The sequence below is a fragment of the Cydia splendana genome, chromosome 13 (assembly GCF_910591565.1).
Source record: "Cydia splendana chromosome 13, ilCydSple1.2, whole genome shotgun sequence".
Lineage (NCBI taxonomy): Eukaryota > Metazoa > Arthropoda > Insecta > Lepidoptera > Tortricidae > Cydia > Cydia splendana.
This window is the reverse complement of record NC_085972.1, coordinates 13,438,129-13,464,374: the sequence shown is the minus strand read 5'-3', so window position 1 is coordinate 13,464,374 and position 26,246 is coordinate 13,438,129. Positions and strand designations below refer to the sequence as shown.

At 37.0% G+C, this 26,246-nt stretch overlaps 1 protein-coding gene across 1 annotated transcript; it reads right to left on the bottom strand.

The window, feature by feature from the left end:
* Window positions 1-41: 41 nt before the first annotated feature.
* LOC134796151 (cytochrome P450 315a1, mitochondrial) lies at window positions 42-25,738 on the bottom strand. Its single transcript, XM_063768124.1, has 8 exons — window positions 25,463-25,738; window positions 5,955-6,147; window positions 5,443-5,846; window positions 5,157-5,357; window positions 4,337-4,473; window positions 3,928-4,122; window positions 1,974-2,189; window positions 42-1,689 (listed from the first exon to the last, which is right to left on the bottom strand). The coding sequence occupies exons 1-8, from the start codon at window positions 25,554-25,556 to the stop codon at window positions 1,573-1,575; spliced, it is 1,557 nt and encodes a 518-aa protein (XP_063624194.1). The 5' UTR covers window positions 25,557-25,738; the 3' UTR covers window positions 42-1,572.
* Window positions 25,739-26,246: the final 508 nt, after the last annotated feature.

The following is a 26,246-nucleotide window of genomic DNA, read 5'->3' as shown; positions in this document are numbered from 1 at the left end:
ATGTACAGGACCAACATAATCACAAAATGCATTGTAAAACGTGTAAATAGAGTTCATCTAAGTCAAGCCTGCAGTGACTTAATTATGACTTGACATAGACGGACTATAAATGAAATATTATTTTATACATTCCTTTGCATGGAACGCCATAATATTTATATCACATACTCGTTTACATCACTACTTATGTATGCAACGGACACTCTCAGTATCTGTTAAGTGTGATACCACCCGGCTAGGCCACCTCAACTTTAAAGTGGGAACATTCTAAAAATATTGTATCCCTTTTAAAAATACAGGATCTCTTGTGTCTCTAACGACTGTAACCTAACCTTTGTCGGCTATAGCCAGCTGTGGTGGCCAAAGGACAGTTGGTCAAAGATAGCTAAAACGCCAGAAGTATTTGCCACAATAGTTTTACAAATAGATACTCCTTTTGTAAAAGTATCATCATCACCACTATATCTTACAAATTACAATACAATTATCTTAAGATATGAAAATGTTTTAAAATTGGTATAGGGAGCGGTATTAAGGGGCAGCACAGGAGCCCCCTGTTTATTGGCGCGAAGTGTAAATGTCAAGTTTATCCTTCCAATGTATTGCCCACAAGATATTGAACCTACAATGCACAAGAAAACGTACGTCAACCGTAGAGGGCAGCACTTGCTTTGGCGTGTCAGAGTATAGTTTATGTTTCCGATTCAGGCTATAAGACGGCAGACCCTCCAACGCGCACGGCCCTGTAGAATTCTATAGAAAATTATATCATATCATCAAAGAGAATAGAGTGTATAGAGACGAATTGTCAAAGTAGATTATGTAGCCACTGTAAATTTACTGCCATCTTTCGACAGAACATAAAACTGTTAGAACGCTATTCGACTTTGATCCTTATTCTTTCACTGATATGTGTTAACTTATTAAATATTAATATTAACGCCATCTACTCGACTATGGGCCAAAGGTATGGTGCAATCTTTTCGAGCGATGGCGTCATAACCTTCAGCCTACTCTCGTGTAGATGGCGTTAATATTAATATTTAACAAGTTAACACATAATTATCAGTGAAAGAATAATGATAAAAGTCAAATGGCGATCTAACAGTTTTAATCGTCAGTCGAAAGATGGCAGTAAATGTACTGTAGCTACATAATTTACCATGACAGTAACTCTCTATTTCAAATTCTCTTTGATATCATTAAGATTAGACTAGGGCAAACAAGGGTGGCTTTACCGTGTAGTATCACGTCCCTTATGTGTCATTCTCCGCGATATGGGATCATAGAAAACGAAAAACGCTTTGAATAAAGGCATTATTAGTAATATTTTAAGTGCCTGCCACACACTAAGATCCCTGTCTCTTAAGAATGACACAAGAATTGTTGCAGTTGGTTTTACGAAATAATTATTCATACATGTATATTTGCATCTTGTGTATTGTAACTTAAAAAAAATATTTTACACATTAATGTATTGACTTAGAGATAAGAGGGGTTATCAATTGTGTTAATTTCATTATAATAATTGAAAAATATAATTAAATAAAAGTTTTTACCTATCAATTTTCTTCAAATATTCCTATGTGATATAGTCAGTTGAATAGGTTCATTGGGCACAAGAACCTGCGAAGTGACTGGGAACACTTTTCCACTATTTGTACACTTGAAATCAAAGTTGTTTACGATCTGCAAAAAAAAGAATAAATAATCTTCATAGTAATGGAAGGATTTGCTGCCCCAACGAAATTTGAACTGGTGACCTTCTGCAACTGGTTACTCCAATTAATTAGCTACCCGAAGCTCATGATGATGATGACAATTTCTTTCCAATGTGTCTCACTCTCTCATTAAGCAAAATGTGAGACGCAAATACACATTGGACCAAGATATTGGGCATCAAAATCGAGTGAAATTAGGCTCTTTGTTTTTGAAGTATTCAATTACGAATAAATTCTTACAGCATGCCTCACCTGACTCAGGAACTCTGTTAGTTGCATCGTTGCCAACTTCTTGCCTATACACGACCTGGCGCCGAGCGCGAAGGGCAATGTTGCTGAAGGTTTGTGGTTGGCAAGATTTTTCCTTCTTGGATCATTTCTGTCCCAGCGGAAAGGTAAAAACATATTTGCTTTGGTAAAGTACTGCTCGTCTCGTCCAGAGGTGTAAATTGATGCTATTATTGGGGTCTGAAAGAAAATTATACTTTTTTGAACACTGGTCTGAGTACAAAACTGAATAACAACATTCTTGCAACTTGATCCTTAACAAGACAGGGTATTTTTCAGTTTGCCAGTTAGAACTCATTGAGTGTAGTTAGTTTTTGAATGATATTCCTACGAAAGGTTCCTAAATTTAATACTACATTACTTGAAATGGTCATAGATCACAGCCAAATTTTTTAAGTTTCTCTAACAGTATTAAATAAAAGATATCAATACAAGCATACTTTTTATTGAAACTTTTTAGGTGATATTTTTTGTAATATTAATCTAACTTCTTCTTTCATATGTGAATAGGGTTGCTCCAGTTCGCTGGGTGCTTCGGGAATGTGAAGTTTTCTTCTCAATGATGGTGACAGAAGACACAGATTCTGAACAAGGCCAAAGCTGCTTGATGTCAGCCAGTACAGACACATGCACGATGGTACACTCGCTGCTACAGGTATCATGACTATTGAAAATACTCTGAACATGTTTGTGAAAATATTGTATATTTTGGATGGTTGTCGAAGCTTTGACATTCTCTGTATTTCAATAACAGCCAAATTAGTCAATCCAAATGCAACGGGCATGATGTATGAGTGGTCTGGTTCCGCTAAGTTTGGGAACCAGCCAATCCCTCCAGCTGTGAGCTCCATCAGTGTCACTATAGCAGCTGGGTCCCCAGATTGGCAGTACACAAGATTTCTTAGTGCAAAGGACATGCATACCCATATGGGGATTTGCACCCAAATCACTAAACTAGCCTTGAATGGATGACAGTTATCTCTAACAATAAGATTCTGCCATTGTTTCTTCAGTGATCGCTTATATAAGATAACAGCTTGCTTATCTGTTAATTTATACATTCTTTTTGCCATTGCGGTTTCCTTTTTTAGTTCTTCTACCATGTCTTTTAATTCTAAACTGATGTTTTCTACTTTAGCAAGAATCCTAGTTGAATATACTGTTAGAGGTAAAGTCATGAGAGCTCGTAATAAAACTGTGGAACAGACTATCGTAGACCACCATGGCAAACCAGTGGCATCATGGAAGTTTAATAGTCCATCTTGCATCGTGTGAACTAGGGAGCTGTTTGATATACTGGAGTACACTTGTCCTTGCCATTGTACGAAGCCCTCTACCGAGAAGTTCCTTTTAATCTCTCTATTGAGAATCAAATTCTTCCAGTGCTGTGATTTGTTGTTTATTTGAACTGATAAACCACAATTATTGGTCAATATTCCACTATTACATAAGACACTAATCGATCGGTAACTAATAACATGTGATTTTATGTTCAGGCTTTGTAAAATTTTACAGGAATTCATGATTATTTTCATTATTATTTCTTCTATTTATGTTCCCTCTTCCCTACTTGATAAAGTTTTATAACCTCACTTTCATCTCACTTTAAATGTCAAATTCGACACTTGACATTGACGTCAATCGGTTTGAGGCAGTGATAAAATCGCGCGTCTACGAATTTTTGTATGTAGTGGAATAATGCTTTGAAAGTTAGTTTCCATTGTATGAAGAAGTGCAGTAAGATGTAAACTTACAAAAACTGTAAGCCCTTGTACAGTCAACTGTAAAAATATGGGTGTACAAATCATCTGATAACTCTTATGCCAGTGAATTAAGAAATATGGGACTTATTTTTGAGTAAGTTGTCTACACCCATATTTTTACATTTGACTGTACATACTCAACACAGTAAACTTACATGCAAATTTAGTTTGTATTCGCCGAGGATACAATCTTTTGGCAAAATTCTTGTCAAAAATGGAGCTACTGGATAAAGTCGCATAGACTCTTTCAGCACATTTTTCACGTATCCTACATCTCTTGTGCGTATTTCGTGTTTAACACTATCGTCTTGTGAAATCAGATATAGGCTCCAAATTGAGGTATAAGCAGTCTGTAAAAAAATATCAGCATCATAATTTATTATGCGATCTCTCGATGGTGAATGGCCGCTATTATACTTTACCGTTACCGTCCACGATAGAATAAAAGCCTGCATACAATCCCATACATTTACGTTCCCGCCAGTGTCGTGACGATAAAATCGTGTCGCTGTGGACGACACGATAAAGTATAAAAGCGGCCACTGTATTAGTTTGTGTTCTTACCGTATCACCAGCAGCTAATATGAAATCTGCAGCTAATTGTACTATTGTTTCTTCGTTTACTCCATCTTTGAGAAGTTTTTGTATAAGACCGTCGCCTTCTTCTCTTTTGGTTATCATTTCTGATACCAGACTCTGTGCTAAAAAGGCAGCATGAAATAGAAATGGACATTAGAAAGTATTAACCCTTGGGACGCCTAGTGCCATATCCGTACCAGTCCTGTCAACTGCCGGAGGGTCTTCAATTTTTGTACCCGTCAACTGCCTAGTCCCAGATCTGTACAAACTGTCTCAACTGCCTTGTGCCTTATCAGTCACCAAATTTATTGTATTATATTTTTACAATTTTGAGATCTAAACACTTACAAATAGAGTTTTATATCATTTGCACTATAGCACTTTTTTTTTATCGCGGCAGTTGACGGGTGCACGTACGCGAGCCTATCCGGCATTTGAGGGGGATGGGACGGATCCGGCACTACACTAGGCATCTGACGGGTACAAGTACGTTTGTCGGTTCGGCGTTCCAGGGGTTAAGTACTTACAATAAAATTGTGGAGCGGGCTTACCACGAACACCGAAGTTCGCAAATTCTCTTTTACTCCAACTAAGGCGTAATTAGTGTCAGAGATATATGCACGCAATTTGCGAACTTCGGAGTTCGCGGTAGGCCCTCTGTAGTCAGATCTTCAGTCTTGAGCCGGGTAAAAATGAGAAAACTAACCAGCACGGCGGCATATATCGCAAGTTTCGTCCTTCTATTTGTTTGGTTTTATGTCCCCATTTAATTCATTAAAAAAAATATAACTCAACTTATACATACCCAAATGAAGCGACGCATCTACAGATTCCTTGAAATTTCTCCATACTTTCAAATTTAAACGTTGACAGATATTTAATGGCAAACCATACAATTTGGTTGTGGTTTGAAATATCTGTTTTACGGTCTCTGAGAAGTTGGAAAACATCTCTTCTGAATGTTTGACACCATTCGATGATGGACCAGCAAGTATAGCTATTATAACTGGAAACATATATACAAATCAAAAGGATGATTCCATCTAGTCTAGTTTATTTGATGATCTAATGCTGTAGGAGAAACATTCTACCTTCTGTCGACAGTCGGTACATGTCAGATTCTAGATTCACTCGTGTACGTCCTTTTTCGATTTTTCCTTTCCAAGCGTGGACAAACTTTTTGACTGTAGTTTTAATAGGATCTTCTAACCATTCAATAGAACCCTCTCGGAGTAAATGTTGGTTCATTATTCGGCGATTTGCTAACCATTCTTCACTGTTCATGAAGAAGAGACCTCGCTTGGAGCCATAAAGTTTTTCATACAAAACCCACGGTTCGGGTAATATATGCATAGGATATTTTCCTTCAAGGCTTAGAAACACTGTCTTTATCATAAGCGGATCGCTAATGAAAACTAGTTTCGTGTTACATCCTAATTTTTCGTAAAAAACGGGTCCTAGTTCTTTGTGTCTCTTGTCAATATATTCGTGCAACCTGTAAGTTGTAATAGCTTATTAAAAATATATCTATGTCTAGCCCAGTACATATATATTTAGTAATATTAGCATACATAAGTAAAGTATTTAACTATTTATATCTTACATTGTTCCACCGCCTGCTAGCATTAAATCTAATTTAGTTCCGAGCAAAGGTAAGCATTTTGGATGCGCCATATCGTTAATAGATTTATCATGTACAGTCTGTCTGATGGCCATAACACAACTCCGGGTGTTATATTTTTGGTTGACTCGGGAAATATATCTACCGATTAAAGAGTACATGGTGACTCGGATATCTACAACAGAGATTGAATGACAATATTTATTCATTCGACAATTGTGGTAATACTCCAGTAAAGATACGCTTACGTTAAACATTAATTAGTAATAGGCAATTTTTTTTTTATTCCTGTTCTTTAGATCATTTTAAGATACTTAAAACTTCGAATCCAAAAAACTTTCTGTCCGGAAGTAGGTAAAAAAAAATAGTTAAAAAAAAGAGCCGTTCTTGTTTGTTAAAAATAGTAATAGTATTTTTAGTTCGTAAACGTGACGAAAATAATATTTATAATGAGTCGACAATGGAATCAGTCAAAATATTAACACGGAAAATAACTCATTCAATAAATGGCGGGGCCTCACGGATATACGTCGTGACTTGATATAAAAAAAAAGTAATAATTAGGTCTTTGATTGAATTACCATAAAACTACCTCATTAAGCTATTTGTCCGAGAATCCGACATCAATATTATTTGTATCACTTGTATATATATTTACGCCTTAAACATGCTAGAAAAAATGGTTATAGATATAATTTCTTGCAGACTTTGTTCTGATAACGTTCAAAGTGATATTCAATACATAATCACACAAAAATATGGTCAATGTAATAAATATGTGCATTTTATCAAATTCGCTAAATGAAACTACCAAATTTGAACTCTTTGCGCTAATGCTAAGGATTACATTTCCTTGCGGCGCGCGGGGACAGTTTCAATGCGGGCGGTGGCGGGAGTTCGTGCCAAGGACGCGTGGATAGTATGTAGGTAAGTATGTACTTACCTACAAGTTGCTACAAGTGACAGGCCAATTCGAACGTGCGCGGGCGTCTCGCTCGCACCAAATATTTGTGCGGCCAAGTCTGAGCAAAATGAACGCGCGCGTGAATGATAGCTGATTAAAAATAACTTATATCATATCCAATATTATTGGTTGATGTTCAAATTATATTCGTAATTATATACGTCAATTATGACCCACTACAAAAATAAAAATTGCGCATGACTATCTATCGTTCTTATTTAATTTCAGAATGGCATAGTGTGGAGTGGCATTATAAAAGGAATACTTATTATCGTAGTCATTTGACAGTTTTGGTGACACTTTCACATTCTGTCACAGCGAAGTGTGTAGGCCCACTCTTTAATTTGATATTAACGTCTATCCAACAACCTTGTCAGTAGAAAAAGGCGCGAAATTCAAATTTTCTATGAGACAATAACCCTTCGCGCCTAAGCGTCTGTAGACTTTTTTTTTCAACAAACGTATTATATTGACTATTTCGTGCTCTTTCAATTCATAGTTTACGTTCCATAATAAGTATAACATAGTAAGTTCCATAATAAGTATAACATAGTATAATAAGAGTCGACGTGAAATATATGTTTACACTTTTGCACCTTACTCCTTTGCAATAAGGCGAAAAGTACGGCTTTAAAATGACAGCGTTTTACACAAAAATAAAACGCTAATTAAATAACTTACCATATTCGGAACCTAAGAATAAATAATATTGAGAGTGGCAACATTGTCGTAGGGGGCTATTCATAAATTTAAGTCATTTCAAATTTGGGGGGGGGGGGGTCTGGACATCGGATGATGGTAGCATGACGCAGGTGGAAACGGTGTCATTCGAAGCATGATTTTTTGATGATTTTATGGGGGGGGGGGGGGGGGCGACAAAAATCGTCAAAAATAGATGACGTCATGTATGGACAGCCCCTAGGTCGTATTGTCTTTTTCTAGCATATACCTCCCTCTCTACCCCACACTCCTACCACACAGGCAGGTTGCTTTGTCAGTTATACAAGACAAATTTTCAAGTCATTGTCTCAATATTATACATATTTGCACCATGCAGGATTAAAAATTTAGGTTCCGAATAGAGATGCACCGGATATTCGGTTACTATCCGGTATCCTATCTCGCCCTTATTTTAATATCCGGACGGATACCGGATACTAAAATAAGGGTACTAAATAACTATGCTTGATATCGGAATATAATCGTACTCGATTATTATTTTAAAACAATTTAAACGTTCCATTCACTAGCTCGCGCACTAATTTCGTACCTAGTGATAGACCTATATACCGCGCGAAAGTTCATTACGAAACAGGCCAAAACTTCCACAATGCGCACCTGAAAAACCTGAATATTTCCACCGGCCGAATATTCACGTCATGCTCCCTGGAAACCCCACTGTCTGTTTTGTGATTTATTGAAACGTAATGCTGATGTACACAATATGTACTGAATTAGTACATACTTAAAAAAAATTGTACCTCAATAGATCGAGAGTACAATTAACTCAATTCGGACTTGCTGTAGAGCATCTCCCCAGCAACCCCAAAATTTAATTAAAGAAAATTCACGTAAATACATACTTTTTAGCAAAAAAGACGCCTAAAAAAATTGTACTGCAGTTTTTAACGTTGATTGAGTTAGCCATGGCTAGTTAAATTACCTAATTGTCGCCAGGACGCAAGCGTCTCCAGCAGACTTCTCAAACGTACGAAACTTTGTATTTTTATATAGGTACAATGAGATACACACATTTTATTTATGTTATGAACTTGGTTTCTGGTGAGAGTGCCAATATTTTCTTATCAACCAGCAATGGTGTAGTTGCATTGATCATAAACGTATGTACTTATTTTTAGTCGTGCCTACGTGTTTTTTATATGACGTTATTGAAGTATCTTGATAACGTTAAAACGAAGATTAGGTACTTTTATTTTTATTGCTAGGTAGGTACTTATAGGAGTTATAATTCATAAAACCATATATTTTTATCTCATTTTTAATTGTTTAACGTAAAATATCACATACGACAAGAAAACATAACAAACAAATCGATTGAAAACTATTTTTAAGTTATCTTATTGACAAAATATCATCATCTAAACATAATATGTGACGTTCCACGGGAAAAGGTACCTTATGAGGGTTTCTAGTTTCGGAGATATGAAATGTTTTGTAAAGAGGTGAAAAAATGCTCAATTTTTTTTTATTGTGTGATCTGAAACCTTAATGCGTAACGTTTGTTTACCTGTTTTTATTTTTGTTATAAGTTAGTTATAAGCCTAGTAATGTCGTCTCAGAGTTTAGTAGAAAAGGTACCTTATGGAAAAAAGATTGAAAATTCCCAAAAAAACTAGTCAATACGGGAAAAGAAGTTTGGTAGAGAACTGTATTAGCATTCTGCAAAACTAATTTGATAATTTCAGTTCTGGTTGGGGCGCCTCGCAAATATTATAACCGTACATCGACCGACATCACAAATCCAAGTAGCCTGCTATTATACCAAAGTTACTCTCGTCAAGTCTTTCTAAACTAGAATAATCTTCATTTGGTTTGGTCGCATGCAGTAAATCAGCCATTGGTTTGCTGAAAAATGCCAATACCCGACGCTATTACCTTATGGAATATCTGAGGTCATTGAACCTCAATGCCGCTTATCTTCAATAGCAACCGAAATATATTATTGATAAGAAATAGACGATTTATACCATCTTAACCCCAAAATATTATTAGTTTATCCTAACTGTTCCATCATCATCATGCCTCATCATGTAACTTAATCACAAGGTACCTTTTCATTACATACAAATTATTGGTCTTTTTTAAGATTATTATGATGAAGAACTAATTAAATTTGGGGCAGTTTAATGTAAATTAATATTTTCTATTCATAAAAGATAAACTGTAATATGATTGATATTTTGTAGTGATGTATTATTAGATTTATTTCCATAAGGTACCTTTTCGTAAATGTATGGAGCAAATACTGTTATTGTTATGTAAGTTTAAAGTGGCATAAGGGGTTAAATATAGTATTTACTTGGGGTTTTAGGATTTATTTCATTTGAATGACAGAATTTCTTTCATATGTGCTCAGAAAAATTGATTGTGTGTCACATTAAAAGTAAAAATATTCAATTTTGTGATTTTATATGAAAAAGTCAGAAAATACATTATCACCTCTAAATCGGTATTGTTTTTTGCTTAAACTGTCTGTCAGTGTCGTTTTCTAATAGATAAAATTTAAATCTTGAGAGCTCATTGCAATCAATCGTGAAAATGAAATAAAACTTTATTTTCAAGAGATTGGCTAGTATACACATAAATCAGTCGATATCAAAAGTTTCTATTTGCATTACAGAACAAGTCGCAATGTAGTCAACTATGTAACTTACTTCAGGAACATAGTTTTTTAGGCGGCTAAACTTAAAACTTCTCTATCGTAAAGTTGCTAATTTCACAACATTATTTTCAAAAAATCATATCTCTGTAACTACGCAACCTAGAAGGTTGATATTTTGTGTTATCGATAGCTTATTTATTGTAGATTACTGGGGTATGCATAACTCCATACCCGCCATAAGGTACCTTTGACCGTGGGACGTCACATATAAACCCATATAAACATTATCACCTAAACATATATAAAACTCGATTGACTCGAGTCAATCGAGTTTTATATATGTTTAGGTGATAATGTTTATATGTGGTATTATCTATGAAAAGGGACCTTATTGTCGATGGCGCTTACGACACTAACATCGATGAGCACAAAACGTAGTAGTTTAAAATTGGGGTTTCTGGCCCAGTTTAGTTATTTTGATTTCCAATTTAGCAATTAAGTTTCTTTGATTACTGGAACATTCAATGTTGCTGTCTATCCAATGCGGAGGTCAATTTATGTTATGTGACGCTGATGAACTTATCAGTCATCGGGTTTAAAGGTCCCTTTGTAGTTTTTTATAAATAACTCGTAAACGGTGACCTGTAGCAAAAATGTTCTGATACATAAGTAATCTGTGTAAAATTGTCTACATTAAATATTCTATACACTTTTTCGCTAGGATCAGTATTTAAAAAAATATTTAAGGTAAAAAGTTAAATATGATCAATAATAAATAATAATAATAATAAAATCATTTATTTCAGGCAAAGCCCATAAAACTGTTAGTATCTGTACAAAGCAAAACTTAAGACTATTGTTAATATTTTTTGTAAATAACTCGTAAACGGTGGCCTGTACCAAAAAATGTTCTGATACATAAGTAATCTACTTAAAATCTACTCACACCAGAGGATGCTGAAGACCGGACGCTTAGCTAAAACGCTAGGTTGAAGGAGAAGAAGATTGATCCTAGCGAAAAAGTGTATAGAATATTTAAGGCGCTCTTATACTTGAGTTTTACGTTTTCAAGGGGGTGAAGCAGACGAGTGGTAGAACGGGCAGGCGGGCGCCCCGCGCGGCGCACCGCACCATTCCCGCGCAGCACGTCTACGTCCTTATTCTGACGACATCGGTATTCTGAATCGTCAGTTCCGGGATTTTTAGTTCGGCAATTAATATTGAAAAAGATTTATTAGTAAATTCGAATTTTGATGAGTACTTAATGAAATTAAAAACCGGACAAGCGCGAGTCGGACTCGCCCACTGAGCCCACCGAGGGTTCCGTACTTTTTAGTATTTGTTGTTATAGCGGCAACAGAAATACATTATCTGTGAAAATTTCAACTGTCTAGCTATCACGGTTCGTGAGATACAGCCTGCTGACAGACGGACGGACGAACGGACGGACAGCGGAGTCTTACTAATAGGGTTCCGTTTTACCCTTTGGGTAGGGAACCCTAAAAATGGTAGGTAAGACGGTGAGGTCGGTGAGTGTACCTAAATAATTATTAATTATATGTATACAATATGAGTGTATACTTGACTGATCATGTTTTTGTAAAAATCGATTTCGACTGGCAAAACATATTAACCGGGCAACCGGGTTTTTTAACCTAATTAGACCCCGCTGAATCCGAAATTGCCGGTTGATTGATCGAATTCTTGACTGGAAGTGAGATAGTTGATATTAAAGGTCCCTTTTTTTTAGTTTTTCGTAAATAACTCTTAAACGGTGGCGCATAGCAAAAATTTTCTTAAACATAAGTAATCTGCATAAAATTGCCTACAAGAAAGATTCCGTACAATTGTTCGCTAGGATCAATATTCAAAGAGATATTAAGGCGGGAAAGTTAATTATAATCAATTTTTGAAGGTCTCTTTTTTTAGTTTTTCGTAAATAACTCGTAAACGGTGGCCAATATAAAAAAAATGTTAAACGTTAATAATCGACACAACATTTTCAATAAAAAAAGATTTTGTACATTTTTAGCAGGGATCAATATTTAAAAAGATAATAAAGAGGGAAAGTTAATTATAATAAATTCTAAAGTTCCTTGTTTTTATTTTTTCGTTAATAATTTGAAAAGTATGACTCATAGCAAAAACAAATTTTACACAAATAATAAAAATAAAATTTCCTACAAGAAACATGTAGAACACTTTTCGCTAGGATCAATATTTAAAAAGACAAAGCATCCGGTAAGTCAATTATAATCAATTTTAAAGTGTCTTTTTAGTTTTTTGTAAATAACTCGTAAACGGGGTCCCATAGCACAATAGGTTTTTATGAATAAATAATCTCCATAAAATTTTCTGCAAAAAACATCTGAACACTTTTCTCTAGGATCCATATTTAAAACGATATTAAAGGAAGAAAGTTAATCACATTCAGTTCACAGGTCGCTTTTTTTTCGTAAATAACTCGTAAACGGTTGCAACGGGGGCAGTTGTAAAAAATATTATACGTAAATATTGAACATAAAATTGTCCACAAAAAAGATTTTGTACACTTTTTCGCTACGATCAATATTTAATGAGGTATTAAAGGGGGTAAGTTAATTATAATCAATTTCCAGGTCCCTATTTTAAGTTTTTCGTAAATGACTCTTAAACGGTGGCCCATAGCAAAATAGGTTCTTAATGTTAACTAACCCCCCTTGGCTAAAAAGTGGCCTCCATGTTTAAAATTCATTTGTTTACGTAAGATGTCCGTCTTTGGGTCACGAATTTACATGTGTGTACCAAATTTCAACTTAATTGGTCCAGTACTTTTGAAGAAAATGGGCTGTGACAGACGGACAGACAGACAGACAGTCGCACGAGTGATCCTATAAGGGTTCCGTTTTTTCCTTTTGAGGTACGGGACCCTAAAAACTAAAAAAAGTGACATGTGAATTGATTGTAATGAACTTTCTTCCTTTAATATCGTTTTAAATATTGATCCTAGAGAAAAGTGTTCAGATGTTTTTTGCAGGAAATTTTATGTAGATTATTTATTCATAAAACCTATTTTGCTATGGGACACCGTTTACGAGTTATTTACAAAAAACTAAAAAGGAACTTTAAAATTGATTGTAATTAACTTACCGGCTGCTTTGTCTTTTTAAATATTGATCCTAGCGAAAAGTGTTCTACATGTTTCTTGTAGGAAATTTTATGTTTATTATTTATGTGTGATCAACAGGGTAAAGACCGGTAGTGATCACCGAATCGTAAGAGGCACACTGAATATCAATATTAAACTTGAAAGGTCCAGCCTGATGAAGTCTACGCTCCGACCTACTCGAGCCCATGTTCAAAACCCCGAAAGCTTTCAACTCGAGCTCTCTAACCGCTTTGCTTGCCTAGAGAACTTGGCTTCAGTGGACGAAATCAACGACGGGCTAGTGGAAACTGTCCACACAGTAGGGTCTAAGTTTTTTAGACCCCGCCGTAAAGATAGACCTCAGAAATTGACCGAGCAAACCTTAAACCTCATGGCTGAACGACGCTCGCTACAGTTGCAGTCTCCCGATGACGCGGAGTCATATAGGCAGCTCAATAGACGTATATCTAAGTCCTTGCGACATGATCTGCGTCTCTTTAATACTAACCGTATAAAAGAGACTATTGAGCGAAACCAAGGCTCCAAAGTGTTCGCAAAGGACAAAGCAACGCAAGCAAAGCAAGGGTCTATTGGGCAAAGCCAGCTGACAAAGCTGAAACGGGAAGATGGCAGCATAGCGTCGAGCAAAGCGGAGGTTTTAGGTGAGATCGAGAGGTTCTATGGACAGTTATACACTTCGATCGCAAAGCCCGTTGACAGCTTGGTAGGAGGTCCAAGAGCCAAGCTGTCCCGACATTATACCGAAGATATCCCGGACATCAGTCTGTACGAGATTAGGATGGCCCTGAAGCAGCTTAAGAACAACAAGGCGCCGGGCAAAGACGAAATCACTTCAGAGCTTCTGAGAGCGGGTGGAACACCGGTACTCAAAGTCCTCCAGAAGCTCTTTAATTCCGCCTTGTCCGAGGGCATAACGCCTGAAACATGGAATAGAGGCGAGGTGGTGTTGTTCTTCAAAAAAGGTGATAACAACCTATTGAAGAACTACAGACCCATCACGCTTCTGAGCCATGTCTATAAGCTGTTTTCAAGGGTCATCACGAACCGTCTCGAACACAGACTTGATGACTTCCAGCCTCCCGAACAAGCCGGTTTCCGAAAAGGCTATAGTACCATAGACCACATCCATACGCTGCTGCAAGTTATACAGAAGACCGAAGAGTATAACTTGCCATTATGCTTAGCGTTTGTGGACTATGAGAAAGCCTTCGATTCGGTGGAAACATAGGCGGTGCTTGTCTCTTCAGCGATGCCATATTGACTATCGGTACATCGAAGTGTTGAAGTGTTTGTATAATAACGCCACCATGTCGGTCCGAGTACAGGAGCAGAGCACGAGGGCGATTCCATTGCAAAGAGGCGTAAGGCAGGGAGACGTTATCTCTCCGAAACTGTTTACTGCCGTAATGGAAGACGCCTTCAAGCTCCTGGAATGGGAAGGACTTGGCATCAACATCAACGGCGAATACATCACTCACCTTCGGTTTGCCGACGATATCGTAGTCATGGCAAAGTCGATGGAGGAACTCAGCATGATGCTCGATGACCTCAACCGAGTTTCACAACGGGTGGGCATGAAAATGAACATGGACAAGACGAAACTTATGTCAAATGCCAATGTTGTGCCCATCCCAGTCTCTGTTGGGAACTCGGTACTCGAAGTTGTTGACTCGTACATCTACCTAGGACAAGTAGTCCAATTAGGTAGGTCCAACTTCGAGAAAGAGGTCAACCGCCGAATCCAACTCGGTTGGGCAGCGTTCGGGAAACTACGTAATGTCTTTTCGTCCGACATACCTCAGTGCCTCAAGACGAAAGTCTTTAATCAATGTGTGTTACCAGTGATGACTTACGGCTCCGAAACGTGGTCTTTCACTACCGGCCTCATCTCAAAACTCAAAGTCGCTCAACGAGCTATGGAGAGGGCTATGCTCGGAGTTTCTCTACGTGATCGAATCAGAAATTAAGAGATCCGTAGACGAACTAAAGTCACCGACATAGCCCACCGGATTAGCAAGCTGAAGTGGCAATGGGCAGGCCACATTGCACGCAGAGAAGATGGCCGATGGGGTCGAAATGTGCTCGAGTAGAGACCACGGACTAGCAAGCGCAGCGTAGGACGTCCACCCACAAGATGGACAGACGATCTTGTTAAGGTCGCCGGAAGACGCTGGATGCGGGTCGCTTCCAACCGGCACGTATGGAGGTCCAAGGGGGAGGCCTATGTTCAGCAGTGGACGTCTTATGGCTGAGATGATGATGATGATGATGATTTATGTGTAAGATTTGTTTTTGCTATGAGTCATACTTTTCAAATTATTAACGAAAAAATAAAAACAAGGAACCTTAGAATTTATTATAATTAACTTTCCCTCTTTATTATCTTTTTAAATATTGATCCCTGCTAAAAATGTACTGAATCTTTTTTATTGAAAATTTTGTGTAGATTATTAGTTCTTTTTTTTTATATTGGCCACCGTTTACGAGTTATTTACGAAAAACTAAAAAAAGGGACCTTTAATATCACATATCTCACTTCCAGTCAAGAATTCGATCAAGCAACCGGCAAATTCGGATAAAGCGGGGTCTAATTAGGTTAAAAAACCCGGTTGCCAAAAAGTAATATGTTTTGCCAGTAGAAATCGATTTTTACAAAAATGTGACCAGTCTAAATTTGTTTAAAATATGTTTACACAATTTATCAATCGTGACTGAATTCCGGATTGGTTAGATGGGTGTGTGCCTTTGCTGCCCAACTTGTTATAAAATGACAATATGACGGACGAATGTCTGAAATGTCACCGTATTTAAGAATTATTTTGCTTTTCTTCGTAAGTATGTTGAAAAACATTGTGTGTATAACATATTTGCATATTTATACTGTGATTACCCATTTTATGAAACGTCCGCTAAACTAGCACAGGTCCGACGCTGACAGTGGTCACGGGCGTACTGGCGTGAGGAATAGGCGCAAGGTATTGCCGCGTAGGGTGTAATTTAGTAGGCAAAATGTTGAATTCATCAAATGATGAATGAAAAAATTAACGTATCGATAAAAGAACAAGCAATAATGAAGATTTACTTAAAAGCTATCGACTGAAGTAAGTTTCATATACATTTTCGTCCTAGTACTTCTAACATAAGGAAATAAAGACAGTGTTAGGCATGTTTTCAACTTAAGATTCTATCGAGAAAATAATGAGCCGTCGTGTTTCTGACAAGCAATAACGTAGTTCAAGGACTTATACATACTAGAAAATAATGCATGAAATCCTTGTAAAAGTCTGTAAATATGGTGGTGGTAATCAAAGAAACTTAATTGCTAAATTGGAAATCAAAATAACTAAAATGGGCCAGAATCACCAATTTTAAACTACTACGTTTAGTGCTCATCGATGTTAGTGTCGTAAGCGCCATCGACAATAAGGTCCCTTTTCATAGATAATACCACATATGGGTTTATATTATGATATTTTGTCAATAAGATAACTTAAAAATAGTTTTCAATCGATTTGTTTGTTATGTTTTCTTGTCATATGTGATATTTTACGTTAAACAATTAAAAATGAGATAAAAAAATATGGTTTTATGAATTATAACTCCTATAAGTACCTACCTAGCAATAAAAATAAAAGTACCTAATCTTCGTTTTAACGTTATCAAGATACTTCAATAACGTCATATAAAAAACACGTAGGCACGACTAATAATAAGTACATACGTTTATGATCAATGCAACTACACCATTGCTGGTTGACAAGAAAACATTGGAACTCTCACCAGAAACCAAGTTCATAACATAAATGAAATGTGTGTATCTCATTGTACCTATATAAAAATACAAAGTTTCGTACGTTTGAGAAGTCGGCTGGAGCCGCTTGCGTCCTGGCGACAATTAGGTAATTTAACTAGCCATGGCTAACTCGATCAACGTTAAAATAGCAGTACAATTATTTTTAGGCGTCTTTTTTGCTAAAAAGTAAGTATTTACGTGAATTTTCTTTAATTAAATTTTGGGGTTGCTGGGGAGATGCTCTACAGCAAGTCCGAATTGAGTTAATTGTACTCTCGATCTATTGAGGTACAATTTTTTTTAAGTATGTACTAATTCAGTACATATTGTGTACATCAGCATTACGTTTCAATAAATCACAAAACAGACAGTGGGGTTTCCAGGGAGCATGACGTGAATATTCGGCGGCTGAATACTGAATATTCGGCCTATGGTCAGGCCGTACCTCCCGTATCCTGTATGCGGCCAAACAACTATCCGTTGCATCTGTAGTTCCGAATATGATAAGTTATTTAATTAGCGTTTTATTTTTGTGTAAATGCTGTCATTAAACAGCTGTACCGATATTCGGAACCTAAGAATAATATTGAAACATGTTTGTTATCGCCTGGTGGTGGGAAGACGCCAAACCAATGTGATAATACATATCCTATGATATACTTATTATGTGTATGTAATATAATTATATTATGAGTGTTTAATTAATAATGTAGTACGTACACCCTTTATTGTAACACCTGTGAGGAGAGAGATATTTAGTAAAGTATACAATTTGATAGGTACATTTTGTAAAATTAACATTTATTGTATTTATTTATTAATTCAAATAACAAATTGCACCTTACAGCTAATGCCAAAGCAGCAAAATTTGGAACACATTAACAACATAAAGCATTTTTAACATTATTTATAACAATACAATATACAGCTAAGACACATGTATTCATTATGGTATGCTACTCTTAGGCATCTCTCTTTCTAATATCCTCTTGCACTTTCACATCACTATTCCGGATCGTTTTTATTTGCTAGATAATTTAACGGACAACTATAGTACATTGTAGGAGAGGACGGAAAACCGCTAAAAGATGGACGAGTGAGTTTGAGGGCCGACACGTTGGTGGAGGCCCTCGAATAATACGACTCCATCTTTAGCGTTTCCGGCCGAGGCATTACATAGTGCTTTTCACGACTACTGCGAGGAAATAAGGAAACATTTGGATAACTATAAGTACTAGCCCGCGATTTCTCTGGTAGCAAATTACTAGCCACTGCCTGTGCTGTCTCTTGAATTTCGGTAGGCGTCAGCGTAAGAATATCATTTTCTTCACTAGAAGAACTCATTTTTATAGCGAGCGTAGATACGTGTTTCTTATATTTTATAGTACTATCCAATTCAGTGAGAATTTTCCGATCCCGCCTTTTTTCTTTTTTATCACATTTAAGAGGCGTTTTTATGTTGTTTGCTTCAAACGGACTCTAAACTTAGAAGCGTTTTTGCTAAAAAAAACCACAAACAGCTACAAAAGTAAAAAACGCCTTAAGCGTGAATCGAATGAACTGACTGAATGAATGAATAGTTTGACATTTCGTTTTTTTTTAAACAAGAAATTGGTCCTATAAATAACCTAAATTTATTTTTGAAGGAAAAAGTTGCGCCAAAAAAGACCTTTTATTGATTTTTATGTTTTAAATTATACTCATTGCTGTAGCGAACTGTCACCAATGACAGATGATGATAATAATGAAACATTGTACACTCGCGTGCAAAAGTATTGCATCACTTTGCATTTTTTCGTCCGCATCCAATATATTTGTAAACTGGTTAATTTCTCTAAATTATTTTAATGTAATCATGTTCCTTGAAGTTTTAGCTTTACGAAAAGTAAAAAAACATGGAAATCGGCCCAGTATTTTTCAAATTATCGGCATTTTCCCGATTTGTGAGCGGTTTCACGTTATCACGCGCACGAGTTGCGTTACCCTTGACCCTTATAAAACGGGGGTAGAGAAGGGGTTGTTATCAGTCACTTATCAGAAGTCGATCGTTACATATCTCCGCGTATTTTCCCGTGAAAAAGACCTGGAAAAATGGAAACCACTGAAGCTGAAGTCCGCCAAATCATCCAGCCCCTGCAAGCGGGGCGTAGCCAACGTTCAGTAGCTGCCGAGCTGAATTTAAGCCAATCTGCAGTTTGCAGAGTTTACCAGAGGTTCCAGGGGACTGGATCCTTTACTTCAAGACCAAGAAGCGGCCGCAGAGAGTGTACATCAGAGAGGGACGACCGCTTCTTTGTCACAACATCTCTCCGAGATCGACACCAGACCAGCATTGCCATCCAGCAGCGTCTGCGTGAGGTACGAGGAGTGGCTGCCAGTGAGTAGACAATAAGAAGAAGACTTAAGAAAGCGAACTTGACACCCAGGAGGCCCGCAGCGGTGCCCAGATTGCTGGCGCGACACCGTACAGCCTAAAGAGAGTTTACTGAAAATCACAAGGACTGGACCATTGAGCAATGAACCCCAGTTCTCTTCTTGAAAGAGTGCAGAATGTGTTTGAATGGATGTGACCGAAAAGGAAGAGTCTACAGAAGGTCAGAAGAACAGTTCGCTCAATGTTTCTTCTCCGAAAGGGTCGCCTATGGCGGTGGATCCGTAATGTTCTGGGGCGGCATTTCCTACGACGGGCGGACAGAACTGGTTTTCGTGCCTGGCGGGGGCCGTGACAGTGGATTGACCGCTGACAAGTACATCACTGATATCCTGGAGGAACATGTTGTTCCTTATGCCGGTATTTTTGATGAGGGGTTCATCCTAATGCAGGATAATGTCCCGTGTCATACCGCTAGGGCCACCGCAGCCTACCTTCTCGAAGTGGGCATCGACACAATGGACTGGCCAGCGATGAGCCCGGACCTTAACCCCATTGAACACGTGTGGGACTACCTAAAAAGGAGGGTTCGAAAGCGGAATCCTGCCCTGGTCAATGTTGAGGAGTTGAAGGGAGCCTTGCTGGAGGAGTGGGACGCTATTCCTCATGATCACATTAGAAAATTAATTACGTCTATGAAAAACCACTTGGTTTGTGAAAGGAGGCCTGTAGGTGGCAATACCAAGTATTAATTTAATAATAATAAACGATATTGTATTAAAAAAATGACTTTTATTCTCAAGTTTCCGGATTTATTTTTGGAGCATTATGCGACTACTTTCAGTTTTATGATTTTTTATAGTCTTCAGATTCGAAATTTCATTGAATTTACCATTTTTCTAATGCGTTACATTATAAGCTTTCAGTTGATACCAAAATTTTCAGAATCGGGTATAGAATTACAAAGATATTGGGTGCGGACGAAAAAATGCAAAGTGATGCAATACTTTTGCACGCGAGTGTAGTAGTGGTGGTTCAAGTGCTACAGCTATTGCCTACTTTCCAGCTTGGTTTTAGACCATCTATTGCCACATTTCCGAACAGTGGCGTGAAAAATTTAATTATTTATTTCACACCAGCTCGGAAAGGCTTACTTTGCACTTCAAAGACTGAGAGCAAAGTTTCATTTTATTCACAAGTGAGGCAAAGGAATCAAATGCAAATTTTGAGTTGTTTTCTTATGTTTGCTGGTAGAATTGACTTTTAAATCATAAATATTTAATAAAATTCATTTGTATTTGCTTCGGGTTGGTGTGGTGAAACATTTTGTGTTTCACTTGGGGCAAATTTTGTTTAACCCTCGTGCTTTGAAACCCTTGCAACGCTCAAGATTCCATGTTTCGAATGTTTTACTTGCTCAAGTATCAATATTAGCACGAGCGGTTAAACAACAACTTTGCCCCCTTGTAAAATAAATAACTATTTCAATATAGTCAGCTAAACTGAGGTACAAATTCAAAAACTCACCAGCAGTTTAGCTTCACGACCTTCCAGATGGAAAAACAGCATGCCAATGACTTGAAAATTTGCCTTGTATAACTGACAAAGCAACCTGCCTGTGTGGTGGGAGTGTAGGAGCGAGGGACGTATATGCTAGAAAAGGGCAATACGATCTACGATAGTGTTGCCACTCTCAATTAGAAATGCAATGTATAGTTGTTTGGTCGGATACCGGATATTCGGCCCGACCGTCGGCCAAATATTCGGTATCCGACCGCCGAATCTTCGGCCGGCGGAACAATAAAAAAAATAAAAAATCATTTATTTCAGACCTTGGTTCATACACTTACACCAAAAAACTAATTAACTACAAACTAAATTTAACAATACCTACATTTCGGTTTTTAGGTGCGCATTGTGCAGGTTTTAACCTGTTTCGTGGTGAACATTGGCGCGGACTCATTTCTATGTTCGAAATGAGTAGGTACCTACGCGTGCAAGTGAGTGGATGTTTAAATTGTTTTGAAATAATAAACGAGTAATGTACAATATGACCGTGACTGTTTCTTAAATCCAATTTGTTTACTCTGAAATCAAGCAAAGTTACTATCCGGTATCCGGCCGGGTATATTATTCTGAGGTTCCAAATATCGGTACAGTTGTTTAATTGTTGCTTAATTTGGAGATTGACCCCAATTTCATTTCTGATCAAATCGGTCGATTTGATCATCCCGTCTGGACTTCACTTAACAGCCGTAACACATTACCGCGCCGTTCAGGGTCACGGTGCGCCAAACCATAGCCTGATGTCATGTAGGTATGTATAATGTACTTAGTCCAAAATTATGTTATTTACTAATTATGTTATTTACTAATTATGTTATTTATATGCATTAAACGTTAAATCTGAACCAATTCGATTACTATTCTATAGTGAAACACATTCAGCTTGACTAGAAAAAGCGCGGCAAATTTAAAACATGTATAGCGTTAGGTTTCAATAGCGCTCAGAGACCTGACTTTTATCTCGATATCGTAATTTTCTAGCGACAAATCCATTATCTATACAAAACTGTCGCAAAAATGTTATCGCTTGTATATCGTGGTACAGGATAGGATGGAGCCATATACTTTACTACTTGCTTGCAAGTATCGTAATTAAACAGTGCTAAGTAGTTAAATACGCGCAATGTATTTTTATGTCATAAATAATGTATTTATTTAATGTTAATTTAGTATTAATTACAGTATGTATATTGTTTTATCCACAAATATGAATAATTGTAGTTAATTTACCAATAAAACATAATTTATACGGCCACAAATAAAATATTAAATGCTTCTAAAGTCTGTTTGGTTATTTCTACATGGAAACGAAGTCATTTCAAATTATAAAAACATTAACTGAACACCTTATTGCCGCCTGCAGTCACCGCTCGCCGCTCAGCTATCCGCTGTCGTTAATACCACGGCCTTACGTTTTATGACACTGAGTCGCGTCAGGGGAGCGACACGGTTCGGTGCGCTTGCGTTCAGTCGAGTTTTGGAATATTACTGCAAATTTTTGTTGTTTGTTAATTTGTTGGTTATTGTTGTTTGTTAATTTGTTGGTTGTGGTGTCGACTTTTATTGCCCTAGTCGCCAAATGATGTTACTAGTGAAATTTTAACCGACACCACACGGTAAAAATAAGTTTAACAATAATTACTTAATTAAAAATCGAATAAAAACGGTATTTCTAATGCATAACTTATATTTTTTGCTATTCAATTAAAGAGTACTAACAAAATCCTAACTCAATTAATTAGTGCAAATATTTTAAGGTTTGCGATTCCTGCTCGGCCTTGCGTCGCAAGGTGCCCGGTACCACTGTATTGCAGCATTAACTAGAAATGCTTACTTTGGGGAACATTAGCAACTGTCGTTTTTGATAATTACATTTTAGTGGTGAGGGGTGGTACTTAAATGACCGCTATTGAAACCTAAAGTTTAAACTTATAGGCGCGAAGATTTGATTTCCCTAAGAAAATTTTAATTTCGCGTCTTTTTCTGCTATCAAATTGGGTGTGTGTCAGTATAATAGCCCTATATAATTGGCCTATCATTGTATTAAATTTAACGCGCACGCAAAGACGGAAAGCCTGCAATTACGTAAAATTTACTTTCATATTTACAGCACTCTTGCCCAGATTAAAGCTGATAATTAGTTCGAATCTAGTCTCCCATATTTTTTACGTTCACTGGTACATATGTTTTGACCGAGTAAATAGTAAATATACTAAATACTTTTTTAAATATTCGCGCTCGGGGCGATGGAAGTTTCATCGTTCCGTCGCCCCGCTCCATGCAACGACCAATCGCGTTAGCTCGCTGGCTCGTGCGCGGCAACTTTAAAGCAACGATAACGTTTTTGATGGTTTTTTGTGTTACGAATCATATTTCAAGCCGATTTTTACAGTATTCGATGAAGGAGAACTCATAATAAAAATCCCATATGATATTGATCTATTACCATTTTTAACCAGGCAATTAATGCACAACCCCATAAAACCTCCCATACGGTATTATTTAGTGTACGTTTAAATTGCAACGCTTGTACTTATTGTAATTTGGAAATAATGAGAGAAAAAATAGCCTATTACCATTTTTGAGGACGGAAATATACTGAATTTAATAATAACCGTAGGTTACTTACTTTAAATGTAGGATACAGAATTATTTTTTGTGTGATAATGCTTAATGTCATAAAGCAAATATTTCTCTATGAGTATAAATTTAAAAAATGTTATTAATATTTTTTACAAACTTTCTGTGATTTTTTATATTTTAACATTTTTTTTTAAATACCTAAATGTAATATATTTATTTGGATTATGTGTCGACGTAATCACTAGATTTATTATCTGTCCCATACACCGAAAATTTCAGCTATTACTAATTATTTCCATTCCGCCATACTAGCCGAGCGTACCTTTCTTGGCCTATAAAATCAAGTTATCGTATCAGAATGAATACCAATAGCAACTGCAATTGACATTATGATAATATAGTAAGCAAACATAAGATTTTAAAGGCGAGAGCTATGATGTAGAGATATTTAATAATTGAGGTCAGGCACAGCCACAGCTGTTATTTAAAAAACTTTCAGACTCCGTTTTTTCCGATTTAAATCCCGGTCCAAAGCAGCGAGTTATCTGCGTTCATAAGTCGCTGACTTCTAACATGGTGTCGATCACCCTAGTAATCCGGTCTTCTGTTGTTATGTTGTAAATCCACTCGGTTTACAACTTGAAATAATCAGTTTGACAGCTTTGGAAGAATCCTGAGGTTTTATTAGTAACCGAATGGTTCGAATAGTCTCATATTTATTTTAGCGTCCCGTCACTACAACCAAATAAAACGTATTTCTAATCTATTAGGGTTCCGTACCCAAAGGGTAAAACGGGACCCTATTACTAAGACTTCGCTGTCCGTCCGTCCGTCCGTCCGTCCGTCCGTCCGTCCGTCTGTCACCAGGCTGTATCTCACGAACCGTGATAGCTAGACAGTTGAAATTTTCACAGATGATGTATTTCTGTTGCCGCTATAACAACAAATACTAAAAACAGAATAAAATAAAGATTTAAATGGGGCTCCCATACAACAAACGTGATTTTTGACCAAAGTTAAGCAACGTCGGGAGTGGTCAGTACTTGGATGGGTGACCGTTTTTTTTTTGTTTTTTTTTTGTTTTTTTTTTTTTTATATGGTACGGAACCCTTCGTGCGCGAGTCCGACTCGCACTTGCCCGATTTTATTTTTCTATAAGTGACTAGTCAGGGAACAGTATATCTATGTGTACCTATAACAATTATTTTGTTCATCCTCAAAATTGAGAGCGCCAGTAATTATAACAGTCAAAACCCCAGTAACATCCCTGGAGTTGCAGGCGTCCATAGGCTACAGTAACCGCTTACCAACAAGCGAGCAGTATGTTTGTTTGCCACGGACGTGGTATAAAAATAAAAAAGTTAACTGCTCAGTAAAGGCAATTTCCCACTAAATACAAACTTACATACGGGGTTTATGCTCCGCCCGCGACTTCGAACGCGATAGTTCTAGCTCTATATCATTTAAATGATAAATATTCAAAATTTCAAGGTTTTACTTTTTGCTTTTATTAAGTTTCAAGTAAAAACCGAGTTAATCATTCTTATTAAAAATTATATCTAGTTATTGAGAATTTCACCAATTGTGTAGGGTTATTTTTTAAAGGTAATTGTACCAAAAATTATCAAAAATGTGTCAAATTATAAACAAATTCGTCTTAAATAAAATAAATTTACGTACTTACCTTTTATTCAGCTTAGACAATAATTCATAAAGTACTACTATAAGCCGAAATCACACTATTCGTGGTCGCATTACAGTAATAAGCAACAAGAGTCGGCAACTGCTTATCCTTAACTGAAACAAAACTCCACATTCACCGTCGTGCCCCACTATGTAAGCGTATCTCGAAGATCGACCATATTAAAATGATAATAATTCAGTGAATTATGTATTGCTGACTACTGCATGGTAATGCGAATCTTTTAGTTTTTTTTCGTATTTCGAATCACTGGGATCGGCTATATTTAAATATGACGTCAAGCGGCAGTGCATTATAAGCGTTTTTTGTATTGTTTTAGGGTTCTATATGTTCCCTATAGAAACCTGTAAAACTGGTCTCTAGCTTAAAATAAATTCTTCCACCTTTTTGCCTGTCCAGTATCATCATATGGTAAGTGGTCACCGCAGACTAAATATGTAAGTATACTTACTTACAACACTAAATGTTGTCACATGCGCGTTGTTGAGCTTTTTAAAGCGTGTGAAAGAACATTAGTTAGCTAAACTGTGGTGAAATACGTCTAGGGAACAAATCAAATCATTTTATTAAATATTTAATGCGTAAGCTTTACTGTGGTCCCACAGTTCCAAGGCACAGCCCTTACCATGTCAGGGAGTATTGGGATCCTCGGTGTTGACATCTCCAGTGACGTCCAATTCCGCAGCCACCTGGAAGGTAAGGCTGCGCTGGCGTCCAAAAAACTCGGTGTGCTCAATAAAGCGAGGCGATACCCTAGTAGCATTTTCGTTGGGGCCCACGGTGCCAACGGTAGGGAAAACGTTG